This window comes from Colobus angolensis, unplaced genomic scaffold, assembly GCF_000951035.1.
Source record: "Colobus angolensis palliatus isolate OR3802 unplaced genomic scaffold, Cang.pa_1.0 Scaffold70, whole genome shotgun sequence".
NCBI classification, from domain to species: Eukaryota; Metazoa; Chordata; class Mammalia; order Primates; family Cercopithecidae; genus Colobus; species Colobus angolensis.
The window spans coordinates 1246776-1264962 of record NW_012120710.1 but is presented as its reverse complement, the minus strand read 5'-3'; the positions used below and the strand labels follow the sequence as shown (position 1 = coordinate 1264962).

At 33.5% G+C, this 18187-nt stretch overlaps 2 protein-coding genes across 2 annotated transcripts in view; both read right to left on the bottom strand.

The window, feature by feature from the left end:
- The window catches only part of CSN3 (casein kappa), a 16930-nt gene extending 10452 nt beyond the window's left edge, over positions 1-6478 (bottom strand). Inside the window, exons 1-3 of the mRNA XM_011927095.1 lie at positions 6407-6478; positions 4201-4262; positions 1212-1244 (exon numbers count right to left, since the gene is read on the bottom strand). Of these exons, the coding sequence (XP_011782485.1) occupies positions 1212-1244; positions 4201-4254 (87 nt within the window). The 5' untranslated portion in view covers positions 4255-4262; positions 6407-6478. The remainder of the gene's footprint in view (positions 1-1211; positions 1245-4200; positions 4263-6406) is intronic.
- An 8200-nt stretch (positions 6479-14678) lies between these two features.
- FDCSP (follicular dendritic cell secreted protein) overlaps positions 14679-18187 on the bottom strand; it is an 8634-nt gene continuing 5125 nt past the window's right edge. The window contains exons 2-4 of the mRNA XM_011927094.1: positions 17979-18035; positions 15857-15889; positions 14679-14870 (exon numbers count right to left, since the gene is read on the bottom strand). Coding sequence (XP_011782484.1) covers positions 14703-14870; positions 15857-15889; positions 17979-18035 — 258 coding nt within the window. The 3' untranslated portion in view covers positions 14679-14702. The remainder of the gene's footprint in view (positions 14871-15856; positions 15890-17978; positions 18036-18187) is intronic.

The window sequence follows — 18187 nt, the reverse complement described above, 5'->3', positions numbered from 1 at the left end:
TGTGGAGAAACAGGAACACTTTTACACTGTTGGTGGGACTGTAAACTAGTTCAACCATTGTGGAAGACAGTGTGGTGATTCCTCAAGGATCTAGAGCTAGAAACACCATTTGACCCAGCCATCCCATTACTGGATATATACCCAAAGGATTATAAATCATGCTATTATAAAGACACATGCACACGTATGTTCATTGTGACACTATTTACAATAGCAAAGAGTTGGAACCAACCCAAATATCCATCAATGATAGACTGGATTAAGAAAATGTGGCACATATATACCATGGAATACTATGCAGCCATAAAAAGGATGAGTTCATATCCTTTGTAGGGACATGGATGAAGCTGGAAACCATCATTCTCAGCAAACTATCACAAGGACAAAAAACCAAACACCGCATGTTCTCACTCACAGGTGGGAATTGAACAATGAGAACACTTGGACACAGGAAGGGGAACATCACACACCAGGGGGCCTGTCGTGGGGTGGGGGGAGGGAGGAGGGATAGCATTAGGAGATATACCTAATGTAAATGACGAGTTAATGGATGCAGCACACCAACATGGCATATGTATACATATGTAACAAATCTGCATGCTGTGCACATGTACCCTAGAACTTAAAGTATGTTTTAAAAAAAGAATTGTCTCTATCTACGTGCTTCTGTTTAAAAATTTGTCATAAAAATTCATTGGTAGACCTCTCCATATGAATAGAAATAAATCAACAAAATTATACTACAAAGCAAACATTTCTCCTAAAATGAGATATACTTAAATGTATTCAAATGTGTGGGAAACAAAAGGGGAAGTAAATATAGATGTTTGAGAAGTATTCTAGGAGGGGTCAGAGAAGGACCTTTCCTTGTCTTAAAAAGTAGAAAGGGGAAATATTAAGCTTTACTTATGTTTTTATTTTTTTCCAATATGAAATGCTGTAAGAGTTTTCTTATATTGTGAAATATACATGAAAACCAAAGATACATGACAGGTTATATAAGAAAACAAAACTTTCAGATAGAATGTCAATGTTGATTCATATCACCTTTTGCTGAAATGAATTTTGGAAATATTATTAGATTATGTAATGAGATGATATATTTAAGTTATATTTAAGTTTTAGACAGAAGGCATCTGTAGTATGACTGACCTTTACAGAATATATTTTGCAGTTCATGCCTCTAATAGAAATAATTGAAATAGACTTACTGCTGGTTGTTTCTGGTTTTGAACCTCTGCAGCCTGGGGAGTTCCAGAAGAAGTAAGAATTTAAAAAAAAAAAAAAAAAAAAAAAAGGAAGACTTAAATCAGTTAAAAAAAATTTTGTGTTACAAAACATGTTTTCTTTTTGTTTTTTAAAACATTTTTTTCATGATTGATCTATGAGGCCTGTTGGACTACTTAAGAAGCAACAGTAGTGTAACTGATTAATAATAATAAACTTCATATTTATATTGTCTTTACATATAACCACCTAGAATGAAAAAGTCACTGTGGGAAAAATCTAGTCATCTGACCGCCGTGCCAGCAAATACACAATACACTGAAATGAAAAGTATGAATAATTTCTATTCAGTTTTTATTAAATATACATTGTTAAAAATTAGAGGAGTATTGAGCCTTTTTTCCTTTTTCTGCTCTCATACTAAGATGATTCACAAGGTTTACTTAGAAGATTTAAAATATTGCCTCTTGCATAACCTTAACATATAAATAATAATGTTTTTAATACCATCTTTCATTTGTTTTTATAGTGCTTTTCTTAGTTTTGAATTGTGACATATTTAGAGAATCAGGAGTGAGAACACAATTTTATGGACATGTATTTATAAAACTAAAAACTCCAAAGCTTTTAGAAACTTTTGAAAGGAGGTATAATATTAAACAGTTTTAAATGAACATTTCTAGTTTAGGACATTGCACATGTATTCGTTGGGTATAAAATGACTCTAAAAACTTTTTGGAAGGTGTGAGTGTAGAAAATCAGAAATTTGAGAAGGTAATAAAGTTTCCTTGCTTTAAGACAAAGACTTGCTTTTCTTTAAATATATTAAATCGTTAGTTTAAAATATAAAGAAGTAATATGAGTCTGGGCATGGTGTCTCACCCTGTAATCCCAGCACTTTGGGAGGCAGAGGTAGGTGGATCATTTGAGGTCAGGAGTTCAAGACCAGCCTGGCCAACATGGTGAAACCTTGCCTCTACTAAAAATACAAAGATAAACTGGGCATGGTGGCGGGAGCTTGTAGTCCCAGCTATTCAGGAGGTTGAGGCAGGAGAATTGCTTGCTCCTGAGAGGCAGAGGTCGCAGTAAGCCAAGATTGCACCACTGCACTCCAGCCTGGGTGACAGAGCGAGACTCTGTCTCAAAAAAAAAAAAAAAAAGAAGTAATATGAATATTATAGAAAGTATACTTTAAAAAATTCCGACAATCTGGATACCTTAAAGCAATATCAACCTATGCTATGTATTCCTGATATATGCTTGTCTAAAAAGTATCTGGCATTTTTATAAGAAATGTGGTGTCTCATATTTTTTAAATTTATATCATAGGTTTCATACCTACATTTTTATAGTTGATAACTAAGTTGTCAATGATTATGTCATGAAATGTTTATTTCTTATTGTTATCTATTAAGATAAAATTTTAATTATAAACAGACAGATGATTAACATCTGTATACCAGTGGCCTTTTAAATAATTTTCATTAATATCTTAAAAAGATTTTTCACAAATGACATTTGTTTTCAGTGATTCTTTGATAGAAATTATCAAATTGTGGTACAGAAAATTTGTGCCAAATTATAATGTCACCAATAGGCTATGTGTTTATGCAGTTTAGTACATAATTGCTAGTAAAATATTATCTAACTATTTTTATTTTGGGGGAAGGGATAAAATAGTACATAAAACATGGTATCACATTGATATTTTAATTTGTATAAATTTGACTACTCATAAGATTGAATGATAAAATCAGTAAACTAAAATTATTTTTTTCTGTATATTTGTTCATGTCCCTGAGGCCTGAAGTTTTTGTGAAAATGGGAAGGAATATTTGAAAGACGAATCCAGCTCAGGTAGCTCAGGAACAGGTTGCTATGCAGCAGGGATTTGTGGATTCTTTTATGATTTAAACTTTAAGCCCTAATACTCAAAGAGAAACCCTAAGTTCCAAATGTTCAGGTGGCCACAAAGTATCTGAGTTGTAGAACTCAAAGTTTTAACAGGTAATTTTGACTCCAAGAATTGACCTAATAGAATTAATAGACATGTTATACATAGGCACAACATGCAGATAATAGAATTAATTAATGGATGTTAACTTAAAAGCAAGTCTAAACTTAATAATAAATAAATATTACAGATATTTACAGAACAAGGACTAGTGCTCGCCAAAATTTTACAATCCAGGAGGAGGACATATACCATTATTATGCTTGCCTCCTTTGTGAGTGCCTAGAATCCCCAGATGAACATGAAAATAAAAAGAGGCAATAGCCAAAACAACAATAAAAACAAATCAAAAAATTAAAAGACAAAAACAGAACTTTTTCTAGGTCCAGTAGCCTTAAAACATTGCATATAATTCAAGATAATGCCTGCAAACCTTCAAGCTGTTTATGGCCATGGATCCCTGGAAAGGGGTCAGTCAATTGACATAATGGAGAAGAATATAACAAAAGATAATGATTCGAATATTAAAGGCAGAAGTATCAAGGTCTTTGAAACTTGTGAAAAAGCTTAACCAAAGTTGACCTTTGAAGGAGTTTGTTTCCATAAAGACATTGGAGTCTGGGTGAAATATGAACTTAATTAAAATAATTTCTGATTCCCGGACTATGATTTCTGTAGTTATTCTTTCTGAATTATCTTTAATACATTTATAATTTTGAAATGTTTTCAGTATTGTTTTCCCCACAGAATGTATTTTCTCTATAGTATGAGAATTTTAAAAGTTTCCTATATATGATTAACTGTGATTTCTTAATTCACAGAACTAAATGGATGTCCAAAAGAACATGACTTTGATTTTATAAGAGAAATAATATTTAAAAAATTAACCTTAAAATATAACAAGTTTGTAGATATTTTGGTCTATGAAGTATAACTGTATTTAGAAATTTGAATAGTTAGAGCCCTTAAATAAAAATTTCTTAAAGTCAGTACAAACTGGTTAGATGAAATTAACTTACCAAAAAAGGCAGGGTTAATGCCAGCACATTCACCACTAGAAGAAAACTCTTCATTATTGCACCTAATGATACATTTAAAAAATTAATTTAGAAGAATTTGTTACTAGAAATTTAGGAGTGACTTGAATACAATGCTTGCTTTGATTAAGAAAAAAAGCCAGATTTACAGGTAGATTTAGCCAATGTGAAAAATTTATTTTAACAAAAGAATGTAAAAACTCAAACTTGGAGTAAAACGTTTCTCAATTTAATTTTTGACAACATTAATTAATGGAATTATAAAATTATCATTACTATGTCAAATGTTGAGATTATCAAGGTAAATATGATGCAGGCCTTGCCAATGAGTAGCATCAATTTTAGGACGAGTGTTGTAACATACACGAATAACTGTAAGAGAGAAAAAAGCAGAAAATGCCACAAAAGTGGTTTTCTACTAATAAAAATTTCAGTTAAGAGAAGCATCAGTCTTTGTGTGGGAAAATGGCATACAGGTAAGGCTTACCTATGCAGGGTTTAATAGGCAGAGAAGTATTTCAAGAAGAGGAGAAAGTCTTGACAATCACCATGAACATTTGATTGGGATCTTGTATGAGAAGGGAAATACAAGATTGGAAGGAAAGTTTAGAGCAGAAAAAGTAAACACCTTTAAGTTAATGGTGGGTGAAAAAGCTAGGCATGGCTTTATAAACAACAGAAAACAATTGATTGTTTTCGGACTAGAAAGTGTAACACTATATATTTCTTGGAGGACTGAGTTCTAGACCAGGCCTTATCTCTACCTCTGTAACTTTGATCAAGTGATTTTCCTTTCCTGGGCTTTACATTTTCTTATGTGTAAAACTAGGGTTTGAACTTAGAGATTTCTAAAATTCTATAATTCCATGATCAATCCAACAGAAATATGTAGGATGGAATGGGAAGTGGAGGGTTATGAAACTGTTTTCTTTATAACATGCTTCTCCAGTAATAATAACTGATATGATTAACTCGATTGTTTTAATAAGAAATATAGAGATGATAAAGTGGCTTTGACTAAAATATTTAAAGAAATAAATTAACCTTATTTTTCTAAAAGAGTATATACAGTGTCATACCGGCTTATTTGATTTTTAATAAATCATCTTTTTAGACAATAATAATATATGATACCCCCAAATTTTTATATTAAGTATATATTATGTTTAGGAAGTAATTACTAACTTCATCTTGTTGCAGCTATTGTTATTGATATACTCATATAAACTTGAATCACTACAAACTTGAACTTTACAATAAAGATTCACAGAATTAAAGTCTCAGATAGGGGATGAAAAGCATATTGTACTCCATTAGCGTCTGATTCTCAGGCAATAATGATTAGGAAGGCTGTCTACTGAAGTGACTTCAAAACTGTCCATACGATGTCATCCAATTTCCATTCGATGGAACTCATTTGGAATCAATTTGAACATTCTAAGAAAACTCGTATTTCTTTAAGTGGGATGAAGCTCCTTACTAATGCTTCACTTGCTAGTGATCTTTTAGGATTATAGACTGAAAATATTTTCATGATGAATCACAGACTCCTTATCAATTCACACTGTAAAATGATATGTAAACAAAAGAAAATATTCTATAAAATGATAGTAATTTGTTTTTGGCACAAACAAAAATTACAGAGATAAGACCATACTTTGCATATCAGCTACATTTGCATTTGCCCTCATCACTTGGTAAGAAGAAATAGTTTGTGAAATAGTAGAGTTATACAGCTTTCATGAGCATTTGAAAGACATGTTTTAAAAAAATAATTATTCCATAACAGATAAAATTATGACTTTTACAGAAACAAATTTGAAAGTTATTAAGGGATCAATTGCGATTATTATCAAGAGTTCAACTTCCTGAGGAATCGACTCTTAACATTTGTCTGTAGGAATATGTTAAACGCCTTTTTTGTTCGGAATTCACAATGTCTACTATGATTTAGCTGGTGTCAGAATTTGACTGGAACCCAGATTCAAGTTAAAAATAAATTTGATCATAACACCATCCAGAACTTAGGTTTAGGTTAGAAATTAATTTTAAAGTGATGCTAGGTCATATTCAAGCTTAACAATAACTAAAAGGAAGAAAATGTGATTCTGAAATAACCATGGTGATGTCCCAACTAACTACTGTGAAAAGAATCACTTTCTTTTCTCAGGTGTTTCAGCAGCATTACCTTTCCTTGTGCCAGTCAGGTCTTGGTTGGCAGTAGGTTGAGTTGGCTTGTCAGCTGCAGAGAAGACCCAAGATAAATAACTGAAGACCAGACTAATTAAAGGATATTAGTACCTTGAGTCACACTATTCTGTTTCCCTCCTACTTTTTACCCAATAAGATGATGACAGAAAGGAAAGATTTGATGACAGCAGGGTCACCTTTGGGTCAATCCTTTTTAATGAAATGCAGAGAAGGATGTGGAGTCATCACTCATAAAGCTTGAAAGAAGAGTATTCATATCTTTTTAAATAATCTTTTTTGTTTTGTAAAGAAATATAGAAGAATTTTTAAAAATATTAATTGTATTCTTATTCAACTTATCCTATCTATTTGAACTTAAAACTGCTGTTGAAATGAAAAATAGCCACAATACTTTCACATTTTAATTGTTTCTTTTAGTTTAAGAACCTGGATTTCAAGTGATACTGCATCTGGTATAGACTGTGGTTGGTCTTCTTCCTTCCAGAATTACAATTATTGATTTTTAAAAATTAAATAATTGGCCATCTCACCCATACCCAAGAGCACCTCCTTATAAAAGTCAAACCCGTATATGAAACATTTTAATCGGTGTAAAGTGGGGAACCATTTGCATTTGAGCTGCAGCACATTTTCTCCCATATGCATTGACTACATACTTAGTGATTTATTATTCTCTTGTGAATAAACTTTTTTAAGATTTTAAATTTCATTAATACAGGTGAACCATTTTGAAAAAACATTATTAAATTATTGGAGATATTTGTTCTGTTTTAAGGAAAGTCATTTTGACTTATAGCATAAATCACAAACCCACTGACATTGTGAATATTTTGGCAAAAAATAGCAAAACAAAAATTTTGTTTAGATGATTCAGGAAAGAATATTTTCTTTTACTTGCTTTTCTCAAGAAATAATGTTAACTTGACTTCATTTTGGCTGTGAAGAACTGACCAGATTGAGGAACTTATAGGAATTAATATAAGACTGCCAGAACACGAACAAGAAATAATATCAGCATTGTAGTTATGTCTATGTTCCTATCTGTTTCTTAGAACTATTGCATGTCTTAGAAAGTTAGGAACAATATTCTAAACCCTAGAATACTTATTTGGATTACACAGAGTAAAATGAGATTTTCTGTTTCTCAGAATAGTTGGTTTTTGCAGTTCAAAAAGAGATGACAGAATTTAAAATTGCTAAACCAAGTTGCTAAAGTAATAACACCAGCCATTCTATCTGAACTATTTAGTCACAGTGTTTTCCTTTGATTCTCAGGGTCCATGGTTGAAAGACTATGATCTGGTCATTCCTCGAATTTTGAAGGTGTTCTATTTCACATAGTAATTTCTCAGCCATTGATTTAAAATCATAAGAGTGATAATGATTTTCAGTTGAGTATTGAATTATTTAATTTACAAGTAGCAGACACTCAGAACACTTCTGAAGACATTGTTTTCGCAGGAAAATATATTTTAAGAACATCTGAGAGTGCTAATAATCTTCTCTCCCACCAAGATAAACACATGTTTACCGTGGTATCATCCATTCACTTCAAACACTGATGTAGCTTTTGTAGGGCTTTGCAAAACTGGACATTATTATTTGAGCACATACATTATTTTAGGTACTGGACATTATTCTTTGAGCACATACTTTATTTCAGGTACTGTTTCAGGCAGTAGGGATAAATTCGTAACCAAAGCAGGTAAACATCTCTGTTCTTGCGGAGTTCGTAGTCTAAAATTTACTTGAATACTGGTAACTTTGGATATTTCCCATATCTACTGATCTAAGGCAATCTTAGTGAAAGTGTTTTGTTTTGAGTGACTGGAGTAGATGAACTAGGTGGATTCTATAATGGAGCTATCCAATGCTCTTGTGTTTTCCAAAGAGAAGCAAAAGGAGGATCAGAACACGCCTGATCTGAAATCTCCAAGGAAGCTGCAACAGTGCTGAACAAGGCCTCCAAATTGAGAATGTTTATAATTTGGAACGAATCCACCAGTCTTTATCTAGTTACGCATCCATCAATAGGGGGCATGGCCTGATTCTGGAATATCCCTGGATTATGGGACGAGAACCAACAGGCTTCTCAGTCCAACTGCAACTTCCCTTTGTTTAGGTCCTGATAATCAGTGCATATTCATACCACCATTCACACACTGGGACTGGGTAAGAGGCTATTGTGGGTACAGAAGTTCACATTTTAAGCATTATAAACAAAAACATTTTGTAATAAGTGACATAATGATTATTCACTCATATACACTATTTTATTAGTAACAACTTCTTGTTACTCTGTTAATGTTTCTTACATTTGAAATGTACATCATGTCTATTTTATCTTCCTTTGATGGTATTTACATGCATGTAGTTTTATTTTTTCTCTCTCATTTTATTTATCGGCCACTTCATTAGTACCAGGCTGACCTCAACACTCTGTTTTGTTCTTGAAGTACAGTGATATCTGTAACAGTAGTTGAAATGTAAACGACAAGCACAGCTTTTCATAGGATTAGTAAGGCATCAGAAAATTGATACTTTAGTGTAGAAATTTGTATGCTTCAAAAATGTTTGCCATATGTATGTAAAAACCATGGAAAAAGTAGCATAAAATGCTCTTAAAAATGGTCAACAAACTAGAGCAAAGTGGAATATCAAAATTTTACTCTCCTGTAGCCACATCTGTTAAACAAACAATGCACATACAAACTGTTTGTATTAGAAACAAAGTACTTTTGGGAGTATAATAGACAGCCACAATCTCTGTTTGAGGAGATTATCTAAGGAGATAGTGCTTTCTCCTGAACATTTACAGAAAGACTATTTTGAGATTGTGAGGAGACATTTGATGTCATCTGGAGCCTAGAGTGAGTGTCATTATGACTTTAGCATTAGCGCACACATTAATTTATTCCTCAGTAAGTTTTAGAGTCCAAAGATTTCTGAAGCCATTAAAATATACAGATTTAAAAATACAAGGAATAATCAATTTATGTAAAGTGTTATTTCTCCAGCGTGATCCCAAGACCCCTATAATCCTGTCCTATGTTTACTTCATTCTTGTCATTCTTGTTATCATTCAAAATAAACAGCCAGCTCATCAATGATCTCTGTGTAGCCATATCTAATGGTAGCTGTTAGATATTCTTCCCACTCAATATTTTAGCAGCTCTTGGCATGGTGATTCATTTTTCTGACTGGTAAAAATTTTTGACTTTTCCTTCTTTTTTTTCCCCTCGAGTCACTTAAAGCTGCTCTTAATTTTCATTTTGGTTCCTCTTATTTTCCTCAAACTCTAAATTTAGGAGAACTTTTAAAAATTCTTCCAGCATCCACCACCACTCTATCTTTTCCCCCTCTATCTTTAATATCTTTCTAGTTGATGTACTCAAGTCTTGTAACCTTAAGTATCATCAATAGGCTATTGCCTTCACTGAAATCCAGATTCAAGTATCCAATAGCTATTTTAAAATCTCTATTTGCATGTAAAATAGACATCTCCAAATTATCATGAACAAAACAAAATCTTTTATTTCCAAATATACCCTGTTTCACAACTAGTTCTCCACTAGTCTCTTTGCTCCTTTAGTAAACAGAGCCATGATACTACTAGTGGCTCAAGGGCCATCTAGTGACCCCTATAGGTCATCTTTTCTCTCCTCCCTGCAACAACTTGTTAGAAGAATTATTAATTCTATCTTAACCGTATACTCCAAATCTGACACCACTTTCTAATCTGACCTTTGTTGCTTTAGTCCCGGCCACTGGCGTGTCACACCTGAACCATCCTAATATTTCCGTTTTTGGTCTCTACTTTCACTCTTATCACCCTATATTCATTTTTTACACAGTTATAAAAATGTTATTTTTAACATATATCTGACATGATGATTATTCTGCTTAAATTCTCAATGGATTCCTATGCACTTACAACACATTCAAACTTTTTACTACTAACCGTTTCTAAATAATTTGGTCTCTATCCATCTTATCTTATCTTCTACCCCTTTTTCTCTCACTGTGTGCTGGTTTCAGTGACCTTTCTGTTCCTAGAATGTGCCAAATTCTTTTCTAAATCAGGAACTTCCACTTATATTCATGGTCCCTGGAATGTTCTTGCTTCAATTCTCAGAAATGTTCCCTGTATTATTTGGAATTCATCTTAAATGTCTTCATTTCATAGAGGCTTTCCTTGGCACTTTGTCTAAATACTTCTTCTTCATCACTATTATTTTACCTTTTATTTTCCTCATATTACAACATAAAATGTTTTTTTTTAACTTATATATGTTCATTTACTATTTCCTCTCCTTTTCCCCTAGAAAATAATGGTCCCAGTCTCTAAACCTTTGCTCGGCATATATTAGACACATACTTTTTGAGCAAATGATTAACTATCTGTACTACTTGTTTAAGTTGCAAATTCCTGCCTAACCCCACAACATGGAGTCAAAATTTTCAGAGCAGAAATGTTCCTAGAAATCTGAGTAACACATAAGAAACTAAATAATTTTTTATGCGGATCAATGTTTTGGAATTACTGCTTTCCTCTAGATGAAGCCAGAATCTAGGCAACAAGAACATCTAAAATAATCAGGCATATTATCTGTTTTCTCCTTGAATTCTAACTTCATAGAAGAGATAGAACATGTAGAGGAGGGATGGATTTTTCTGGGCTCTGTTTTCCTGTGAGTGTATTAGAACTGACCTTCCTCTGACTATTGGGGAGGCTGGTCTGTAGCTGGGCTCTCATTTAGAGTGATCACAATTAGAATTCAGTGTGTCTCTCTGCTCTTATTTCATTCCCATGCTAAAGCTTGGATATTTGAGGGGAAAGTAGACTCTTCCTTAAGCGATTGTGGGGAGGATCCATTAGGTGGTCCATGCCTTGCTGTTTGCCTTGCTGTACTGCTATTAGTGTCTTTCAGCTACCTTGGTTTGATGCCCATGGCTTTGGCCAGAGTTTCAACTCTGCCCGGGCATTATTGAATTAACATAGAATTCTAAATAAATACTGTCTCCTAGATATATTAGCTATTTTTATAAGGAAATAACTCTTCAGGTTCCCTTTACTTTGTATCTGCATGAAAAATTGATAGAAATGTTATTTAGTAAACAAGAATATTATTAAGATGTTTATCTTTTGCTTCTCAGGTTAGAGGTTGTTCCCTAAGATTAATAGAACTTTATATATTTATTAGAAATGTGTTTTAAAATATTTTACTCCCATCTTTTGCTCTTTTATCTTTGTCCAATGAAAATAAACATCATTAAAATACCCCTTTTCAATAAAATATAAAACAAAAAGAAAATAAAAGCAACAAACAAAAATACCAATTTGAGTGTAGAGCTTATCTAGTAAATGTCTATTAAGCATCGAATTTGTGCCTGTTTCCCTGTCAGTAACCTATTTATCCATTAAAGTTCAACTCAAAGTCACCTGTGAGACCTTTCCTAATTTGTGTAGGCAGAGCTAGTTTCTCCTCTGCTTTAAAACAAAAAGCTCTGTACTTTCTTTGGAGCATTTATTACATTTCTCGAAATTTTGTATATGTTTATCTTCCCTATCTAACCTGTAAGATCATTAAAGAGAATCTTTTTTCCTAATCTCCAGTATTTAGCACAACAATATTTTCTCCAAATCTCCGGTATTTAGCACAACAATTGACAAAAGATAAATATAGTCATGTGCTATATAACAATGTTTTGGTCAATGACTATTTATGATGGTGATCTCATAAGATTATAATGGAGCCAAAAAACTCTTATTGCCAGGGGTGTCTTGATAATCCTGGCCCTGTGTAGGCATAGGCTAATATGTATGTTTGTGTCTTGGTTTTAAACAAAAAAAGTTTAAAGGTAAAAAAGGTATTTAACAGTAGAAAAAACTTATAGAATAAGGATATAAAGAATAAAGATGTATTTATATCTTTTGTTGTATCTTTATATTCTAAAGATATTTTTGTACCTTAATTCATTATTGAAGAAAGAAAAATATGTTTTCATAAATTTAGTGTAGCCTAAGTTTGCAGTATTTATAAGGTTCACAGTAGTGTACATTTATGTCCTGGGCCTTCACATTTAATCACCACTCACTTACTGACCCACCCGGAGCAAATTCCAGGTCTCTAGGTTCCACTTATGGTAAGTACCCTATTTAGTTGTACCATTTTAAAAATCTTTTATACCGTATTTTACTGTATTTTTCTATGTGTAAATACACAAATATTCCCCATTGTTTTATAATTACCTACAGTATTCAAGAATAATGCCCAAATTCACTGGGTGGGGGAAATAGTTAATTAATTTTAATAGGAACAAATCCAGCGTTAAAAGTAGATAACAGAGTTGTTTTTTCTTCAGAAAGTCATTATGACACAAAATGAGGCAGATAAAAGAAAGGCTCTGAGAATTAAGAAGAGATGTCAAAGACTTTTAATGAAACAAAAAAGTGGGATAGATTAGATTAGATAGTAGATTAGTGGCACAGTAGATTACTTGCAGAGCTGACTCTTCCACATTTCAGAGCAACCATTTGTCTTTGGCCCCTCTTCAGGGCTCTGATTGCCTTTGTTCTCTCTGCCCCTCTATCTTATTTTCCCATGACTGTCTCTCCCTGGTCATGCAGTTGCCTCCAATCTGTCAGCTGTAAAGTGAGGAAACAATGCCTATAAAATTAATTTATCAAATTGTATTGACGACTGTTTGGTTTTCTTGTTGTCTTTCCCATATTTTAATTGGGATCACTGACTTTAATACCAAGAAATATTTAAATATTTGAGGTACCTGTAATCCCTGAAAGTGACCAAGGGAGTTAGCCATTTCCCTAGTCAAGTGCCAAGTGGCTCATTAGGCTGACTTTGATTTGTAGCCAGTTATGGATGAATGGTGGCAGAATTTCCATTGTTGATGCTAAGGGTCTCAGCTATGAACAATTTAAACTTAGGGTGAAGAAACACAATCTTTATTCAAAGAGAATTTTTCTGATTTCCTGATAATCAACTTGTGGAGACAAAGGTAGTCATTGTGACCCACTGAAAGGCTTATTGTGCAAGTAGAATCTTGTTGGATGACTTTTGTCACATGCTGTAGGACAGTTTGTTATTATCACCATCTGCCACCTCTTCCTTCTTCAGGGAATTGCTGAAGATTGAAAACAAATCAAGCACTTATCATGAAATTTGTGGAAATTAAGAAACCAAGACCTTTGCTTTCATGTTTATTAAAGAAGATCACTAAAGATATTGACTAGAGAATGCTGTGTGCTATTTCAATTACATTTGTTATTCTTTCATTAATAGGAATTTTGATTCTTCAAAGAAGTGGCTCACGTTTAATTTTAGGTGACCTGAAATAAATAACAGACATACGGTTATTAATTGCAATGGGTCATTTTCTTGGAAACGTGTACATTTTCTGCATTTTAATGACAACTATTGGCTTAAAAATATATCTAGTTCAAGGACTGGGAAACCATCTGCTCAAGAACACTGAGTAGATATAAAAAGAAAGCAAAGGTCTTTAGTGGTAAGTATTGTCTGAAATATTTTGTTTCCTAGAACAGACCTCTGGGTTCTAATTTAATCTTAGATAAGATTATTTTATATATATTAAATTTTAAATTATTACAGTAGATTAGATCTATAGTCTATGGTATAGACTATATTTCCTCAATGTATCTAGTAATTGACACATCATCCACTTTGTTTTTGATGTGATGAAATGACAGGGGTCACTGTTATAGGTGAAGCATGAAACCTTTAAAATTTTTTACTATAATGTGACATTCGGAAGCTAAGTTTGGAGTTTTAGTATTAGAAAAATTACATGGTTCTCTAAGGACTAAGCTGAAGTCTACTTTAAACACTAGGCCCATAAATTCATCTACTATGATCTCCACCTTGGTTACTCTGATTCAGTCCAAAATGCAGTTATTGACAATAGTATAAAGAGTTGCAAACACTTTGTAAACAATATTTTAATAACATAGGGATTGTTTCTGTTACATCACAACAAAGGAGGGATTGAAAGTGCTGTACTGGTTAGATCATGGAAGGGCACATATGTGTATCTGGGTGGACACACGTGACGGTATCTACCAGAGAAAAACATTAAAACAAATTGAAACTTAAAGGGGCCAACTGGGGACACAGTTAACATTTTTTTCCTTGAAATTATGGATTCCAATCTGCAAACTTAAACTATGATTGTAACTATGTGTACTTACCACATATTTCATCTTCAATTTTATGGTGACTTTTCATTCTTGTTTATTTTTCGCTAGGAAGGGGAGTTGTAGGGACAGATTCAGGTATTGGAACAGGAAAATTTTGTCTAAACCATGGAAATCTTGGAAATGGAATTGGTGGAAATGGGCGAAATGGATATGGGTAAGGGAACACAAAAAACCCTGAAGAAAATTCATCGCTGTCACTGACCTGTTGAAAGAAAGAAGTTAAAGGGTTTATTTTACTTTTTACAAAGAAGAGAAATTAAACAGCTTTGCTTTTTAAATAATGGGCCTTTATTTTTAGGAAGAGACTTTAGAAGCTCTAAACTCCTTTATCCTTTCTGTGTGTACTATGGATGGGGAGTTTATTACTTTGCATCATTTAAAAATTATTTAGAGAGGTATGTTCTTGTATCTTTCCACTTCAAGGCAAATTTTTCTGGCAATTACTTCTTTACTTACAAGGCCAAGATGAATGTGGCGTTGCAGTACCATAAAATTTCTCCCTTTGCCTTCATGCAACTTCTTTACCCAAACCACATGTAGGAAACAACCTCTCTCAGTATTTCAGTTCCTTCTTCCTGCATTCTCTCTAAATTATCTGTCTGTATCTCATTAGTTTTTGTATTCTTAACTCTCTGTTTGTAGTTTTTGTGATAAAATCATGCTTTCCAGATAATAGGATTTCCATAAATAAAAACAAATCTTTAAATAAGGCTTTCCCTCTTAAATTTTATTTTCTTTTTATTAAACAATTTTAGTTAACTGTTTAGACTCATATAATCCATGAGCGAATTTGCCACTGGGAGGATCATCAAAGCTGGCCCACATCTCTTAATGCTCAGGTTTCATTTTCTACTTTTTTTGAAATGAGTTTCATAGAGCTCAGGCAGAGTGGAAGCCTGAGTTATTAGGCCAGATAAATCTAGTAAAAAATATTGTAACCCAAATCATCACAGAGTGATCCTGGATTTCAATCCTATTCTTACCGTGATATGAGATATGGAGATAATTTCCTTCCTATGGGCAGAGTTCAAATCCCTGAAGTCTAAACCTCTGTTGAGTGCTAATATCAAAAGCTCGTTATGAATCTCTCCACAGTTTGGGAGGTTTAGGTAAATCAATATCTTTAACAACAGTTATGAATATTTCACACATAAAACTTACATGTATAAAAGAGAAAAGGTAACTTACACTTCTTTTTTCTCGTTCCTGGTCTTGAGAGACCTAACGGTCAAACAGTGAAATTAATTAAACTCATGCTCATGAAAACACACAAATAAATATATACATATGCATGAGGGAAATAATTTGACAATCTATTACCTAATATTGTCTCATAGTAACCATTTTTTAAAATACCCAGAATTTGTCTAGAAAATATAGAAATGATTTTCCTGAAAAGTCTTAATATGTATTCTTAAATGGCTCAAATTCACCGCTACACCAAAGATATGTGGAACTGAATTATGCACTGAATGGTATATGGTTTATAATATTTTCTGGAGTGTAATAATAAAAGGGCAGATGTTAGGTATTCTTACAGGATACAGCATGTGTGTTAGGTATTCTTACAGAATACAGCATGTGAAGGAGAAAAAACCCTGAAGATTCATGAATCAAGACAAAATATACAGTCATGCATTGCCTAACAGCAGAGATAAGTTCTGAGAAATGGGTAGTTCAGTGATTTCATCATGCAAACATCATAGAGTGTACTTACACAAAACTAGATGGTATAGCCTACTACATACCTAGGCTAGATAGTATAGTCTCTTGCTCCTAGCCTACAAAACTGTATGGCATATTACTATCCTGAATACTGTGGGCAGTTGTAACACAATGGTAAGTATTCATGTATCTAAAAATATCTAAGACATATCTTAACATAGAAAAGGTACAGTAAAAAATATAGTATAAAAGATGGAATATGGTACACTTTATACCTATACACTTACATAGGTTACGTGCCATAAATAAAGCTTTCAGGACTGGAAGTTGCTGTGTGTGAGTTAGTAAGTGGGTTATTGCATATGAAGGCCTAGGACATTACTGTTTACTCCTGCGGACTTTGTAAACACTGTACACTTACACTACACTAACCTTATAAAAACGTATTTTTCTTCCTTTGATAATAAATTAACCTTAGCTTACTATAACTATTTTACTTTAACTCTTTTGTAATAACACTTAGCTTAAAACAAACACATTTTACAGCTGTACAAAAATACTTTCACTCTTTATATCCTTACTCTATTACGCTTTTTCTTTTTTACTTTTAAACTATTTTGTTTAAAACTGAGACACAAACATATACATTTGCCTAGGCTTCCACAGGGTCAGGGTCATCAATATCACTGCTTTCCACTTCCGCATCTTGTCCTACTGGAAGGTCTTCAGGGGCAGTTAGACACGTGGAACTATCATCTCCTATGATAATAATGCTTTCTTATGAATACCTCCTGAAGGACGTGTCTGAAGCTGTTTTACAGTTAATGTTAAAAAAATAGTAGAAGGAGTAAACTCTAAAATAATGATAAAAGCATAGTACAATAAATACACAAACCAGTAACATAGTTGTTTATTATTGTATTATGAACTGTGCATGATTTTTTGTGCTCTACTCTTATATGACTGACAGAGGGTAGGTTTGTTTACACCAGCATCATCACAAACACATGAACAGATGACTAATGCATTGCCCTATGACATAATGATGGCTACGGTATCATTAGGTGGTAGGAGGTTTTCAACTTCATCATGATTTTTTTTTTTTTTTTTTTTTGAGACGGAGTCTCGCTCTGTCGCCCAGGCTGGAGTGCAGTGGCCGGACCTCAGCTCACTGCAAGCTCCGCCTCCCGGGTTTACGCCATTCTCCTGCCTCAGCCTCCCGAGTAGCTGGGACTACAGGCGCCCGCCACCTCGCCCGGCTATGTTTTTGTATTTTTTAGTAGAGACGGGGTTTCACCGTGTTAGCCAGGATGGTCTCGATCTGCTGACCTCGTGATCCGCCCATCTCGGCCTCCCAAAGTGCTGGGATTACAGGCTTGAGCCACCGCGCCTGGCCGATTTTTTTTTTTTTTTTTTAAGAGAGGTAAGATTGCTATGTTGCCCAGGCTGCTTTTGAACTTGTGGGCTCAAGTGATTCTTCTGCCTTGACCTCCCAAATTACAGGGAATACAGGCATAAGCCACTGCATTTGGTAGCTCTGTTATAATCTTATGGGACCATCCTTGTATATATGGTTCCTGGTTGACAGAAATATGCGGTACATGGTTATACATAAATATTTTAGAATGTAGAAATCGATACTTACTGGGAAACCAACAGCCACTGCCAGGATGGCTGTGATCAGAAGGAGAACTTTCTTCATCTGCAAAATGGAGTAAATAAAATAAAAAATAAGAAGAACTTTCATTTTATTCATAAATATCCTAGAAGTCAGCAAAAAGACTATGAATTCAAAAGATCCAGTTAAAGTATGAATTATTTGACAAATAGCTAGCTCTTTGAGTTTGAGCAAGT